The 13825-nt window shown below is 42.7% G+C and overlaps 1 protein-coding gene across 9 annotated transcripts in view; it reads left to right on the top strand.

Moving 5' to 3' along the window:
- The first annotated feature begins 1703 nt into the window (after window positions 1-1703).
- The window catches only part of EPS15L1 (epidermal growth factor receptor pathway substrate 15 like 1), a 91019-nt gene continuing 78897 nt past the window's right edge, over window positions 1704-13825 (top strand). For 3 of the 9 annotated variants that reach the window (XM_039515425.1, XM_039515423.1, XM_039515420.1), the window contains exons 1-3: window positions 1705-2109; window positions 12304-12345; window positions 12542-12631. In XM_039515425.1, the coding sequence (XP_039371359.1) occupies window positions 2080-2109; window positions 12304-12345; window positions 12542-12631 (162 nt within the window). In that variant the 5' untranslated portion in view covers window positions 1705-2079. Of the gene's footprint in view, window positions 2110-12303; window positions 12346-12541; window positions 12632-13825 lie in introns of all 9 variants that reach the window. The other 6 variants (XM_039515426.1, XM_039515430.1, XM_039515422.1 and 3 more) reach the window with 5 other exon arrangements.

Below are 13825 nucleotides of genomic sequence, written 5' to 3'. Positions count from 1 at the left end.
TCCTTTGTCTCAGTTCTAGCTCTCCTGAAGAACCCTCTCCTGAAGAGTGGCCCTTTTAAGCCCTGTTATAGACTTTTTATTCTCTTGCATTTCTAGACTTCAACCCTTCTGGTCAAAACCAGCAATGTTAGGCTCAGTTGGCAATCAAGCCAGAGTCCTCGGAGCCAGTGTTTCTGGCATTGTCCCTTAACAGCCCTCAAGTGTTGCTAAGGAGTGACTAAGTAAAAGCAATGTTGCCTCATGTATAGAGCAGGATTCTCCTCTTGGCTCTGCTACTAGCCTGTGGGTAACTTTGGGCAAGCCATGTCACTGCTCTGTGCCTCAGTTTTCCCCATTTGTAAAACGGGGATAATGATACTGACCTTTATAAAGTACTTTGAAATCTACCAATGAAAAGTTCTAAATAAGAGCTGAATATTATCTTGAGCCATTCTTTTCCTCTCTGCTTGTTTTTCTTGACAGACTCCTGTCAAGTAAAACCTATACTGTCCTACTGAAAACACCCCAATAACCAGGCCAACATAGCACGATGGCTCTTGCTGTTTCTATGGAAAAATTGCTCCATGTAGCCAAGTTATAAATCTTTCCAAAATCTTAATTTAAACTTACTTAGCAGAGACTTGTTAGAGTTTGGTAACTAAATTATCCAAACATTTCAGCACTATTAAGCATGCTCCAGCTCAGGGATGAGCAGGACTTCTGTAATTGCTGCTCCTTGACTGTTGTAGGCTTCTGTGATATAGGAACAGCGAGATTCTCTTCTGTGCACTTAGTGCTCCCCCTACTGGTGCCCAGGCAGCATGAAGGAGAAAGTTGCCTGGTTTTAATAGAGAAGTGACAAGAGCAGTACTCATCTGATGGGCGGGACAGGAAATAACAGAGGGTGGTAGATTTGGACAAGGAGCTTGAAGGGGGACTGGTGAGGCAATGAAACTGGGAACCAAGGGGGAAAAGAATGCAGACAGATTGAACCTGGAGCCAGCGGAGAAGAGTGGGACTGGGAGTGAGAATGGGTTGGGGGAAGACTGAGATCAGATGTGAAGCCTAGTGATGGAAGATGAACTGGCTGACAAAGAAGACTGAGAGAGAGAGATGTTTGGCTGTCTCTTGTGGGTTTTTTTTTTTTTTGCCTCTAGTATGTTGCTGACACAATGACCAGAAAAACAGAAGTCTCTGCAGTGACCATTAACTTGTTTTACCATACTTTGAATATAGTGACAAGTGTCTTTAGACACAAGCCCTGGAGTCCCTCCAGAGTCAGGAGTCTTAATACCCAGTCACCTGTTCTGTCAATTAGACTACATTGCCTTTTAAAGGTTTAAGGTGTTTAAAAGTGAGTGGAGAAGAAAGAGCTGATAGAGAGGACTCTCCAGTACATAAAATCCCTTGAATTAAAAACCTCATCAGTTAATATATGAATAAACAGTTACTAACACCCCAGTTTTATGTGATTTGTAGAACCTGATTAAGCTAAAATTTAGAAGTGTAAGGAGGCTTAAACTACCGTAACATATTTTTGAAAAGTGCCTCCAGTGGCATATTAACAAATTTAGCTTTTGTGTGTGAATTTCATGTTATCAGTGGAAATATATTTTAACAAACGTACCAATTTACTGTTAGCATAACCACCTGTTTGTTTAGTTAAGCTTAACTCTGTCCTAGTGTATTCCATGAAGTAAATATATTCTCTGGGAACTGAAGGTGGAGACTGGCAATCACGATTCCTGCCTGTTACTCTTGGCTCTGCAACTGACCTTGGGCAAGCCCGTTTCCCCAATGGTTTCTACAAATGGGGATAATGATGGGATCTTGTAAAATGTTTTGACACCCTCAGATAAAAGCAGCTACGGTCTCATTGTTACGGAGTTGCACAGCATTGTAGCGGGACCTCCTAGTCCCCTCACCTACATATCGAGTCCACCCCACGAGGTCTCAGGACTCCCGGTGAAGCAAGAACAGGCCCGCCCAGTTCCCTGCGGTGCCTGGCAGGGCGCGCTGATCCCTTCCCCCTTCCTTCGGCGGCGACCGCTCCGCCTTTCCCCCCGCCCCGCCCCTCCGGAGTCAGTCAGTGGGAGGAAGATGGCGGCGCTCATTCCCCACAGCCAGCAGGTAACCGGCCTGGCCTGGGCCAGAGGCCCCACTAATTGTGGTCGGGGGTTGGACCCCGCCGGGGGAAAGCCCAGGCCAGGGGGACAGGCCTCTGGGTGGCGGCCTGGAACCGGCGCATTAAACCGGCTTCTGGCGCGAGAGGGGAAGCTGGGCCCCATCCGGCGCTGGCGGGTCAGTGCTCGGAGGGGGGCAAGCCCCTAGCTCCCCGCAGCAGCCGGGGCAGGGCTGAGCATGTGGGGAGGGAGCCGGCTGATGGCGGGTCTTTGAGCCCCTTACCCAGCAGCAGGCTCTGAGGTGGAATCAGGGAGGGAGGACGGATGCTCGCTTCCTCCTTGGGATGAAGATCGTTGATGTTCCTTTTTTCCCCACCCAAGCTGTAGGGCCTGGTATTGAACCACTGTAGTGGAAGGGGCAGCATCATCTTGTGGTGAAAGGCCCTGGACTAGGCCTCAGGACACTTTGATTCAGTTCTCAGCTCTGTTGTAGACTCCTGGGGTAACCTTACTTAAGTCAGTTCATTTCTCTATGGATTGGTTTCCCCATTTGTAAAATGGAGCTAATACTGCCTAGTGCACAGGGATGTTGTGAGAAGTTTTTTTGTTTTTTTTTTAAATCTTGGAGGGGTGCTTGCATACTGTTGTGATGGAAATGTGGGGGTCAGAAGTACAGTAGAACCTCTGAGTTATGAACTGACAGTCAACCACATGCTTCACTTTGAACTTGAAGTACACAATCAGGCAGCAGTGGAGCCCACCCCCGTACTGTGTTAAATGTAAACTACTAAAAAAAAAAAGTGAAAGTAGCTTTTTTCTTCTGCATAGTAGAGTTTCAAACCTATATTAAGTCAATGTTCAGTTGTAAACTTTTGAAAGAACAACCATAATGTTTTGTTCAGAGTTACTAACATTTCAGAGTTACCAGCAATCTCCATTCCTAAGATGTTCCATAATTGAGGTTCTACTGTATCGTAGTTGATGGAAGCTGATGACACACACTTGAAAGGCTCATTTCTTCTTACTCCTTATTAGCAAAGAGTGAGGGAGTGGAGTGGGATAATCAGGATTCTGCAGTGGAGAGAAAGACCCTGAACAATTTGGACACATTTTATTTTTAATGCTTGTCATTATCATAGGAATGTATAGCCAGAAGGGACCTCTAGAAGTCATTAAGTACAACCCCTTGCGCTGTGGCAGGACCAACTAAACCTAGACAATCCCTGACACATATTTGTCTAACCTGTTTTTAAAAAACTTGCAATGATGGGAATTCCACCAACTCCCCATGGAAGGCTATTCCAGAGCTTAACTCCCTTATTGGGAAAACCTTTCTAACTGAAATCTCTGTTGCTGCAAATGAAGCTCATTACTTTTGTCCCTACCTTTGGTGGACATAGGGAACAGTTGATCACCATCCTCTTAATAACAGCCCTGAACATATTTGAAACCCATCTGGTTTCCTTCCCTCCCCCCACTTCTTTTCTAAAAACTAACCATGCCCAGTTTTTTGTTTCTTTAAAAACCTTTCCTCATAGGACAGGGTCTCAGCCTTTTATAATTGTTGTTGCTTTCTCCTCTGGACTAGCTCAGTTTTGTCCATGTCTATTCTAAGGTGCAGTACCTAGAATTGGACACAGTACTCCACTGAGGCCCAATAGAGGGGACAGTTGTCTCTCAGGTCTTACATGACACTCCTGTAAATACATCCAAGAATAGTTATCCTTTTTTGAAACTGCATCACATGGTTGATTCATATTCTGTTTGTGATCCACTAAAACTCCAGATCCTCACCCATGCTCCTGGAGTTCTCAAAGATAACTGATAACAGTTCCAATATTGTATCAGCTGGTTTCTTAAGTACCCACGGATGAAGTCAGCAGGGCCTGATGAAGTTCAGTACATCTCACTTATCTAAATATTCTTTAACCTGTTGTTTCCCTATTTTGGCTTGCATTCCTTCCCCCTTAGTGTTAATATTAATTGTGTTGAGTATCTGGTCACCATTCGCTTTTTAAATAAAGACAAAAGTTAAATTGGCATTAAACACCTCAGCTTTCTTGTTGTCATCATTTTTAACTTCTTAGCTCTCCTTCTCTGCAAAATAGAGAACCTATGCTTTGATTCATCTTTCTCTTGTTCCTTATGTATTTAAAGAACCCTCTTCTGACTGCCTTTTAGGTCCCTTTCTACATGTAACTCATTTTGTGCCTTAGCCTTTCTAATTTTGTTCCTACATGCTTGTGCTATTCCTTTGTACTCCTCCTTAGTAATTTTTCCATGTTTCAACTTCATGTAGGATTCCTTTTTGATTGTCAGATCATTAAAGTGCTCCTGAGAGCCCTGGTGGCCTCTCACTAGTCTTCCTGTCTTTCCTTTGCCTCAGACTAGTTTGGAGTTATGCCTTTAATATTTTCTCCTTGAGAAACTGCCAGCCATCCTGAATTCTCTCTTCCTCTTCTCTTCCTCCCCCCCCCGCCCCCCATGGACCTTACCTACCAGTTCTCTGAGTTTGTTAAAGTGGGAGGAGTTTTTTTTTTCAAGTTCCATGACCTTATTTCACTGCTCTAACTCCTTCCTTTCCTTAGAATCCTAAAGTCTATTTCATGATCACTTTCACCCAAATTGCCTTTCACCTTCAGATTTTCTACCAATTTCTCCAGGTTGGTCAAAATCAAGTCTAAAAGGGCTGTCCCCTGGTTACTTCCACCTCTTTCTGGAACAAAAATGTGTCCCCAATACATTCCCACAACTGCATTACTTTTCTATCAGATGTCTGGGTAAAGGCCCCCATTACTTCCCGGTCTTATGCTTTGGATATTGGTTTGTTTTATAAATGCCTCAACCACCACCTCTTCTTGATTTGATGGTCTGTAGTAGACCCCTACCATGACACTTGCTATTATATGCTTACCTAAATTCTTGAATAATGGCAGCAATACTTGGTGCTTACATAGTCCTTTACCTCTGCAAAGTGTTTTGCAGACATTATCTAACTGATTTCCTATGAGGGGATAAATCTACCCAAAGTCTTTAAAGTGAAACCCTGTCTTCACCACTTGCAATAGATCAGTCATGTACACCTCTACCTCGATATAACACTTTCCTCAGGAGCCAAAAAATCTTACTGCGTTATACGTGAAACCGTGTTGTATCGAACTTGCTTTGATCCACCGGAGTGCGCAACCCTGTCCCCCCGGAGCACTGCTTTACCATGTTATATCCAAATTCGTGTTATATTGGGTCACGTTATATCGAGGTAGAGGTGTATTTAGAAAGACAACTGTCAATCTTCCAAGTGTATTTGAATATTTATAGGCAAATCTGATCTAGATTTCAAATGAGGAAGGCACTAGATACTACTAACGACATTACACATTCCTGATATTTGTCAGCAAGGTTTACAGTTAAGTGGGGAGCTCCAGAACCCAAATAAGTAACTAATAAAATGTTTCCACTTTATAGTAGTTATATATTTAAGTCTCTTTTCCCCCAAGTCCCGAGCTCAGGGTTCTATCTTCTCTTGCAGTTTGTGAGACTTCACTTGGATACATAGTTCCATGCTGTCTTTGCAACATAAGACCGTCTGGCTTCATATACATTTCAGAAAATATTAAAAGCTTTCTATTTCACTTTTAAATTTCACCCCTGAAATGCATGTTTTCTTGTATAGAGTTTTAAAAGCTCAAGCAACTTGCTGACTGAATTGGGTTTTTGATATAAAGTCAAGTAACTCCTTGCTCTCTTGAAGTCTTTGACAAGTTGTGTGTAATTATCATTGTGGAAGAAACAGACCTAGTTACCTTGATGAATCTGTTCAGAAGTCAGACTTCTGCAAAATAGTTGTTACTGTTTTTACACAACTTACTGTGCCATGTACTGACCATGAGTAATACATTTTAAAATACCCACCATATTTTGCACTGCTTTTAAGAATGCCAGAGTGAAACTCCTGTGGAGTTGTCTTCAAAAAGTAGTATCAACATGCTCAGAATAATTACTTAAGACACATTTTAGCGCTCTGAAGAAATAATGTGGGTCTTTTTAAAAAGAAAAAGTTTTATCACACTCTAAGTAGTTATGTTTCCACAGTGTTTGATATAATTTGTTGTACAACACAATTTGCCAAGTGCCTCATTATGGGAGAGTGTTGCTATCTAGCCCTTTTTTGGGCACAGATCAGAGCCCTGATTGGCCCCAAATACGTTTTTCACTGTTGCTAATTTGTATTCTTGCTAAGTTTCTAGCAAAGAAAGAATTCCAAAGTTGGCTTTGGTTGCAATGAGGCTGTAGTCACACATACCCCAGATGGATAAAACAGAATTTTTTTAAGTGAAAGACGGCAAGCATTCTGTCTTTTATTTATTAATTGTAAACAAAATATACAAAGGAAGCAAAGGACTGTCCTTGTGGATGCACTTTGCTTTCATGATTTTGCTTAAACTTTAGGGTAGAATTTTTTTCAATAATTACCCTAATTTTGTGGTAGAAAGCATTTCTGATCTGATAAACAGTATGGCTGACAAGCATCTAAAAGAAAACCCACAAGTGTATAAATATTATACTAGATGTTTTCATGATATGTACGGATGTTTACAATTTAAATTTGTGATTAGACTCTGGCCTTTCATATCAAGCTATCATTTGTGATATCTTAGACTTCAGAGGGGAACATTTTTTCTTTCATAGAAGTTGGTAGTTATAGTGCTTGCTAAAGACTTATCTAATAAAGTAGGTAAAACAGTTTTACAGTGGATTGATAAAATGTACCCCATATGGCACGTCTCGGATATTTACCATACTAGAAATCCTGCTTTTATATGGTTAGTTGCACATGTCTCCTTTGATGTTTGGGAGCTTTGTTGTTCTAAGTTCTCTTGGCAGTATCTATTTTTATGCAATTTGTACATGTTACTGAAAGACTAGGTCTTCTTGCTGTGGACAGGATATAGTTCTTTCTTTCAACATTGATACATTTTCTAAATAGGTAGTTAGCAGTGTTGGGTAGTTTCCTTGGAAAAGGGGTGTGTGTGTGTGTGTGTCTGTCTGTGTGTAAAAAAACCCACCGAAGTGGAATACAAAAGAATGGGCGGGGGGGACAGATGTATTACTTTAAGTATCTTTACATGGAGGCATCCAGAATAAGACTGGGCATAAGTGATTGTAAACATTTAAATAATGACTCAAATGGGCTGTATTATTTTTTGTTTATACAGAATGCAAAAATGTGAGGTGCTTGTAATATATCAGTAATGTTCCCAGTAAATGAAGGTTTGTTACATTGTACCTTCTGTTTTATACAGTCTAAGGTTCCAGTTCTGCAAATCAACATTTGCTTAATTTTAAGCATGTGAATAATCGCATTAATTTTAACTCAGCAGGACTTGCTTGTGTTTAAAGTTAAGCATGTACATGAGTGTTCACAGGCTCAGGGCCTAAAAGCATGCCTATAAAATCAAATCTCAATGCTATATCAAAACAGGAAGTGGTGGTGATACCCTTTGATAAATTTAATTATGTATATTTTACCTCACCAGCGCTCTGCCAACTATTTAATCTCCCCTGGGATTTCTACTAGCTTGCCAAAGATAAAAATCAACATGACACAGACCATTTCCATCTTTTCCCAAATATGCACAGATACCCCCGAAAATGGTCAAAGTGAAGGATGAGCAATATTCAGTTGTGTACCAGTCAGAACTCAGAAAGGGAACTGTGTATTATTGGAAAGCCAGGATTCTTCCCTTCCTAGTGGTACATCAAGCACATGCTTCTAATTCTGTTAAGACACAAGATGTATGTGCACATGCGCATACCCACGGACGTAAATGTTATAGGTGGAGCTAGAAACTCCACCTATACTTCAGTTAGCCTGACATTTCCCCTTGTAAGACCCTGTTTTCAGTTGCCTATATCTTTGCCAATTTTTAACTATTTGGCTTAGAATTTCCCAAGTCAAGTATCTGTCTCAGCCTTCATATTTTAAGAAAGTTTTAACAAAAATGGTCCAGCCATTTCTGAGGAAAATACTGGGGGGGGGGTCATTTTGCCCATGATTATATTAAAAAACAACAACAACAAAACCCACAATCTTAACTGTTTTCTTGAGAAGCTATAGTTCTAGTGTGCCTCCGTGTTTTAGAGCAGGAACTTGACATTTTGGCAGGGGGTTGCCTTTGTGTCAGGGATGAACCTTTTGCTATTCTCGTGGGGGAAAATAAAAGCCCAAGTTTGGCCATCTTATAAGACTCTGGAAAAAAAAAATCTAAGTTTGCACATGTGCAGTAGAGATTGGCCTCTAGATTCTCTGAAGATTCTGTCTGTACCAAGCATGCTCCAACCCAGGACTACATGGGCTGAGCAGGACTTTTCCTGCCAATTGTTGCAGATCACTATGTCACAGCACCAGAACCAAGAATATGGAGACGCTCTCTCTTGTTTTCTCAATGTTCCCTCTGGGGAACAGGCACTCAGGCAGCATGGAGGAGGAAACGGTTTGATTAGAATACAGAGAGAATAAGCCAGACCTAGGGAGGAGGACAGGTGTGGCAGAGGGAGCAGACTGGGACAAAGAGCCTGGCAAGGGGAAGATTTAGGATTGTAACCTAAGGGGAGAAGAAATGGGAGCTGAATTGGACTGGGACTGTGAGGGCAAGGAGGCTGGCCCTGCTTGACAGTGGAGAGGGAGACTGGCACTGTCTGGGCAATGAGCCTGGGGAGGGAAGACTCACTAAGACTGCCCAGAGGGAAGATGTGGACTAGCATGGAGCCTGGGACAAGAAGCTGATGGGAGAGAGGCAGTACAGGGAGAGGGTGGAGAGGATGTGACAGAATGTGTTAGGCTTGGGGGAACAGGAACAGAAGGGTCAGTCCCCTCCACAATTTGGAATAAACCAAAGATTGTTAGTCTCGCTGTTCCTCTGCGGTCATACATTTTTGTGGAAACCCCTTTGCAAAATGGGTCTCATCCTCTACTAGTGACAGATCCATGAAGAGGATGTCAATTTATTAATGCTATCACTTTCTCTGTTAGCTTAAATGGCAGAGGTCTGTGGTATGCATCTCAAGGTTTCAGCCCTACTGGTGATCCGTGAGGGTGCTAGTTATGATTCCACATGATGGAATTTCTGGTTTTTCAGTTTGCTTTTTTTAAACACCTACATAATTACAAACACATGCATATCCACCGGGGGGGGGGGGGGGGGGGGGAATTATGATTGCAGAGGTAATTTAATTCTAGCTTTTCCTAAGTTTTGAGTGTATATCATATCATACTTTTAATGTAGTTTGTGTGTGACGTGTATGTACAACATACAAATAAAACAGGGATTGCATAATCAAGAAATATACAGCTGTGAATTTAATCACTTTGAACATGTCAGCATGCACTATTACATTTTGCTCTGGTGAAATGTTGGTGTTGTGGTGAAAACTTGTCTACAAATGTCACTGGACAGGCTGTTTGGAGAAAGCAGATATAGTTTAAAGAGAAAAGGCACAACACACCATAGACCTGATTTGAATGATAGCATTTTAAACATTGCATAACTTAAGTGTGTGGGAATTTCTCTATATAAATTGCTATTTTAAAATTTTGCACACATTGAGTGTTTTCATTTTTAAATGGTTAGTGTACCCAGGGATGGGGGATGGGGCTGTTTTGCTCCAGACACAGTTTTTCCTCAGTTTCTATATTGTGCTCTATTCATTGTAACCTCTACAAACTTCTGCCCAAATAAAATGTTCCATCTCTTGTGTGTGAGGCTATTAAACAAGCTTTTTTATTGTTTTGATCTATTCAGCCAGAAGTCTGGGAAACTAGACAATTATTCCCCAGTTATTTGACTGTAACGGGGTCACACTCACCTCTCGTGAGCACCCCTTGGCCGAGTGTATGTGCCTGCACTCTCTCTATTTGTGGTGGTCTTGGGAGACTCAGCCCTCCAGCCAAGTCATACACAGTCTGTCTGATAGAGAAAAGCAGCGCAAACCCCTTTCAGAGTACAAGTCCAGCAGCAGCCTCTCTCAGAGCCTTCTGTGATGTCTCTGTTTGTCCTTGCTCCGGAATAGATCAGTGCCCCAGGGCTTCTTCCCTGGAGGCAGTGTCTTTGCCCTCTCTGGGCCTTTCTGTCCCCAGCTCTTAAGCTGGGCCACTACAGTTCCCCTTCCGGGGTGCCTCAAACTCCAGGCCACTTTCCACGGAGGGGGATGCAACACCAGCCTCTACTCCAGGTCCCAGCCCAGGGATTCTATAGATAGCAGCCATTCCCAATGTCCCTTTAAATAGACTGGGTTACTGCTATAATTCCCTGGGCTACTTTCCCATGGTTCCCACACATTCTTCATCCTTATCTCAGGGCCTTGTCCTTGTGGAATCCTAGCAGCCAACCTGGAGCACCATCCACTCTCCTCTAGCTCTAACAGGGAACTGAACTCACTCTGGTCCTGCAGCTCTTCTTATACTAACCTGGTTGGCCCTGATTGGCTATTTCCCACACAGCCACTCTAGACCTCTCTATTGCCCTTTTCTGGGGCAGGGTGTGGCAGGCCCATAAGCCCTCGTCCACCCCATCACAATGACTTTAAGTGTTGGGAAGGCTGCGGAGGGGGAGAAGCTATACACAGTTTAATATTGTCTGCTGCTTTTGAATAACAATGTTAATGTTAAAAAAAATCTAAACTCTCAAGTCACTAGTGTTACAGTTCTCATAGTAATGTTAATTTGGTTACATTGCATATATTTATCCTAAACTTATGTTTCTGTACCCCAATCCTTCAAAATGGGTCCATGCAGGAAGACTTCTCTAACTCAGGATCAGGGTTAAATATTAACATTAAACTTTATTGTTGAGAGCATTCTGTAAGCACGTAGTGCGGGGATCGGCAACCTTTCAGCAGCGGTGTGCCGAGTCTTCATGTATACACTCTAATTTAAGGCTTTGCATGCCGGTAATGCATTTTAATGTTTTTTAGAAGGTCTCTCTATAAGTCTATAATATATAACCAAACTACTGTTATATGTACAGTAAACAAGGTTTTCAAAATGTTTGAGAAGCTGTATTTAAAATTAAATTAAAATGCAGATCTTATTAGTTTAGTGTGATCCTTGCCCTTGCTTTTCATTGCTGAGTTTTCCAATGTCTGGTGGCACGTATTTTGATACTTTAAGCTGCACACAGGCTTCTGAGTGATCAGTTGTTAACTGACTGGAACCCCAGATTGGCAGCTGAGGTGAGTGGAGCTGGCGGCTGGTTGGGCTGAGCAGGGCTAGAGGCCTGGACCCTGTCTGGCAGGGGGCCTGCGCTGGCACTCCAACTGGAAGCAGGGCTGGTGCAACCACTAGGCAAACTAGGCGGCCGCCTAGGTCGCCAACATATGAGGGTGCCAAAAAGCGGTGGCCAAAATGTCTGGGATGCTCACCTGGGGCCAGCTAAACATGTAACTCTCTTCCCGCCGCTGTGCGAGGGGGCACTGCGGCTTTGATCAGCTCTGGGTGGCCAGGAAGTGATGTCATTCCTCCTCCAGCCGCCGGGGGCACTGCGCTGCTCCCTGCTGCTGTGGCTCTTCCTCAGGGCCCCCGCCCCTGCTCAGCCCCGCTCTGCCCCCACTCCCCTGAGCTCTGCAGCAGGGCCGGGCCTGCACTCACCGGCAGGGGGAAGTGCAGAGACCCAGCTGCACCGCCAGGGAGTGCTTGGGGGGTGGTTCCCCCCTGCCCTCCAAGCCAGCCTTGCCCCCCTGGAGGCCTGCCCCCCATGGTCAGCAGCAGGTGCTGAGTGGGACCAGCGGCGGGACCCCGGCTGGCAAGGGGCCAGCAGCGGGAACCCCAGAGCGGCGGTGGGCTGAGTGGCTCAGCCCGTCACGTGTGCCATCAAAAATTGGCTCTCGTGCCACCTTTGGTATGCGTGCCGTAGGCTGCCGACCCCTGAAGTAGTGTGTCCAGTTAACAATACAGCCAGAACCCTAATTTTTAGATTCAGAACTTTAAGGTGTTATATTATGATATTGTTACAAATTTATGTTTTTGTATTTTAAATATGTAATATTAGTGATACAGAAATAAATAATTTGAATTAATTTGTTTCATATCAGGATGTACTTTTTTGGCATTCCCTGTAAGTGGAATATATTTGATCATGGTGTATTCTTGCTTTTCTCTCTTTTTTTTTTTTTATCCCACCCACCAACCCTTTTTGTTTTTTAGCTTTCAACTGGGAATCCATTGTATGAGACTTATTACAAACAGGTATGTTTTTAATATACTTTTTAAAAATTGTTTTTCCCCTTTCTAAGTCTAGTTTCTTGTAGTGTTCCCTCTGTTGTGTGGTAACTGTGTACTAATATTGCTCTATTATTGGGTGGTTAAGGGACAGGAGAATCTCCATTCTCTACTTTTGCTTTTGTAGCTGGCATACTTAAGTCAGTTAATTTTTGTTTTCCAGGTAGATCCAACATACACAGGGAGAGTTGGGGCTAGTGAAGCTGCACTGTTCCTTAAAAAATCAGGTCTTCCAGACATTATCCTTGGAAAAGTAAGTTAAGTATGTGTGCGTTTATATGGGGACACACATACATTATACAGTATTTTTTCTGTGTATTATGATCACGATTGGTATTGAGTGAATGTGGATGTGGTTTGCTAGAGAGTATGTGCAATACAGTGCACCTCTGATTTTTCTGAACTCCAGATTACCTGTAGATTGGTTGTTACTCCCTTGGTTGCACTGACTAAAGCTTTGCTCCTGTGGATATTTTAAGAGCCCCAGAAAGTTTATAACACACAAGATAAAACAGTTAAGTATAAGGAAGATGAAGGGATAGTTAATAATAAGGTCATATAAAGAATTGCTTGAAGAGGGAGCACCTTGTCAATGAGACTGTTCTATGCTCATGAGACAGCATCTTAGAAGGCACAAAGGTAAGAGTGGGAAGAGGAGACAAAGGGAGTAAGCAGTCAGACAAGATGACTGAAAAGAGTGTAGGTAGCAGTAAGGGGAACTGGGAACAGAGATATTGAGATATATGGATGAGGAAAATGAAACTGAAAATGAAGGGAAGAAACAGGAATCCACCAATGGAGGGATCCAAAGAGGGGGAGATGTGAAGGAGGAAAATGTGGACAGACCGGGGCTGGGAGAGGTGTGATTCCATGAGGCCAGAGAAGAGATTGTTACAGTAATCAAGGTGGGAGATGGCCAGGGTTTGGATAAAAGTTTTAATGGTGGAGGCTTTGAAGAAAGTGTAGATTCTGAAGATATGTAAAAGAGAAATAACCAGTTAATCACAACATTTATTGGACTACTGGAAGGTGCTTAGATACCGTGGTGAAAAGGCTGATGTAAGAACCTATTGAGAAAGAAAGAGACTAGCTGTGATGAGAAATTAGTTAGATGACAATGATTGATTAGAGATTACACAATAAAGTGAGTAGATTTTAAATTACTAATTTTAAAACAAAATATTAGAAAAATCTGTATCTGCTGCTGGGTCATGAGTTCAGGATTATTGGGAGCTCCTCTCTACAGCTGCAGGCCAGGGAGTGCAGGAAAATGCTTGATCACTGTTCTGTGTATGTTGGTTGAGATGTGATCTCTAATGCAAGAGACATTCAGATTGTAGGATGTAAGGGCCTGATCCAAAAGTCATTAAAGGTAGTGGACAGACTCCCATTGACTTCAATGGAGTTTGCATCTGGTTTTGTGTGATGGATTTGATTTTAAAATAAA

The sequence above is a fragment of the Mauremys reevesii genome, linkage group 26, assembly GCF_016161935.1.
Source record: "Mauremys reevesii isolate NIE-2019 linkage group 26, ASM1616193v1, whole genome shotgun sequence".
Lineage (NCBI taxonomy): Eukaryota > Metazoa > Chordata > Testudines > Geoemydidae > Mauremys > Mauremys reevesii.
Note: the sequence above shows the minus strand (reverse complement) of the source record. Positions and strands in the feature narration are given on the sequence as shown.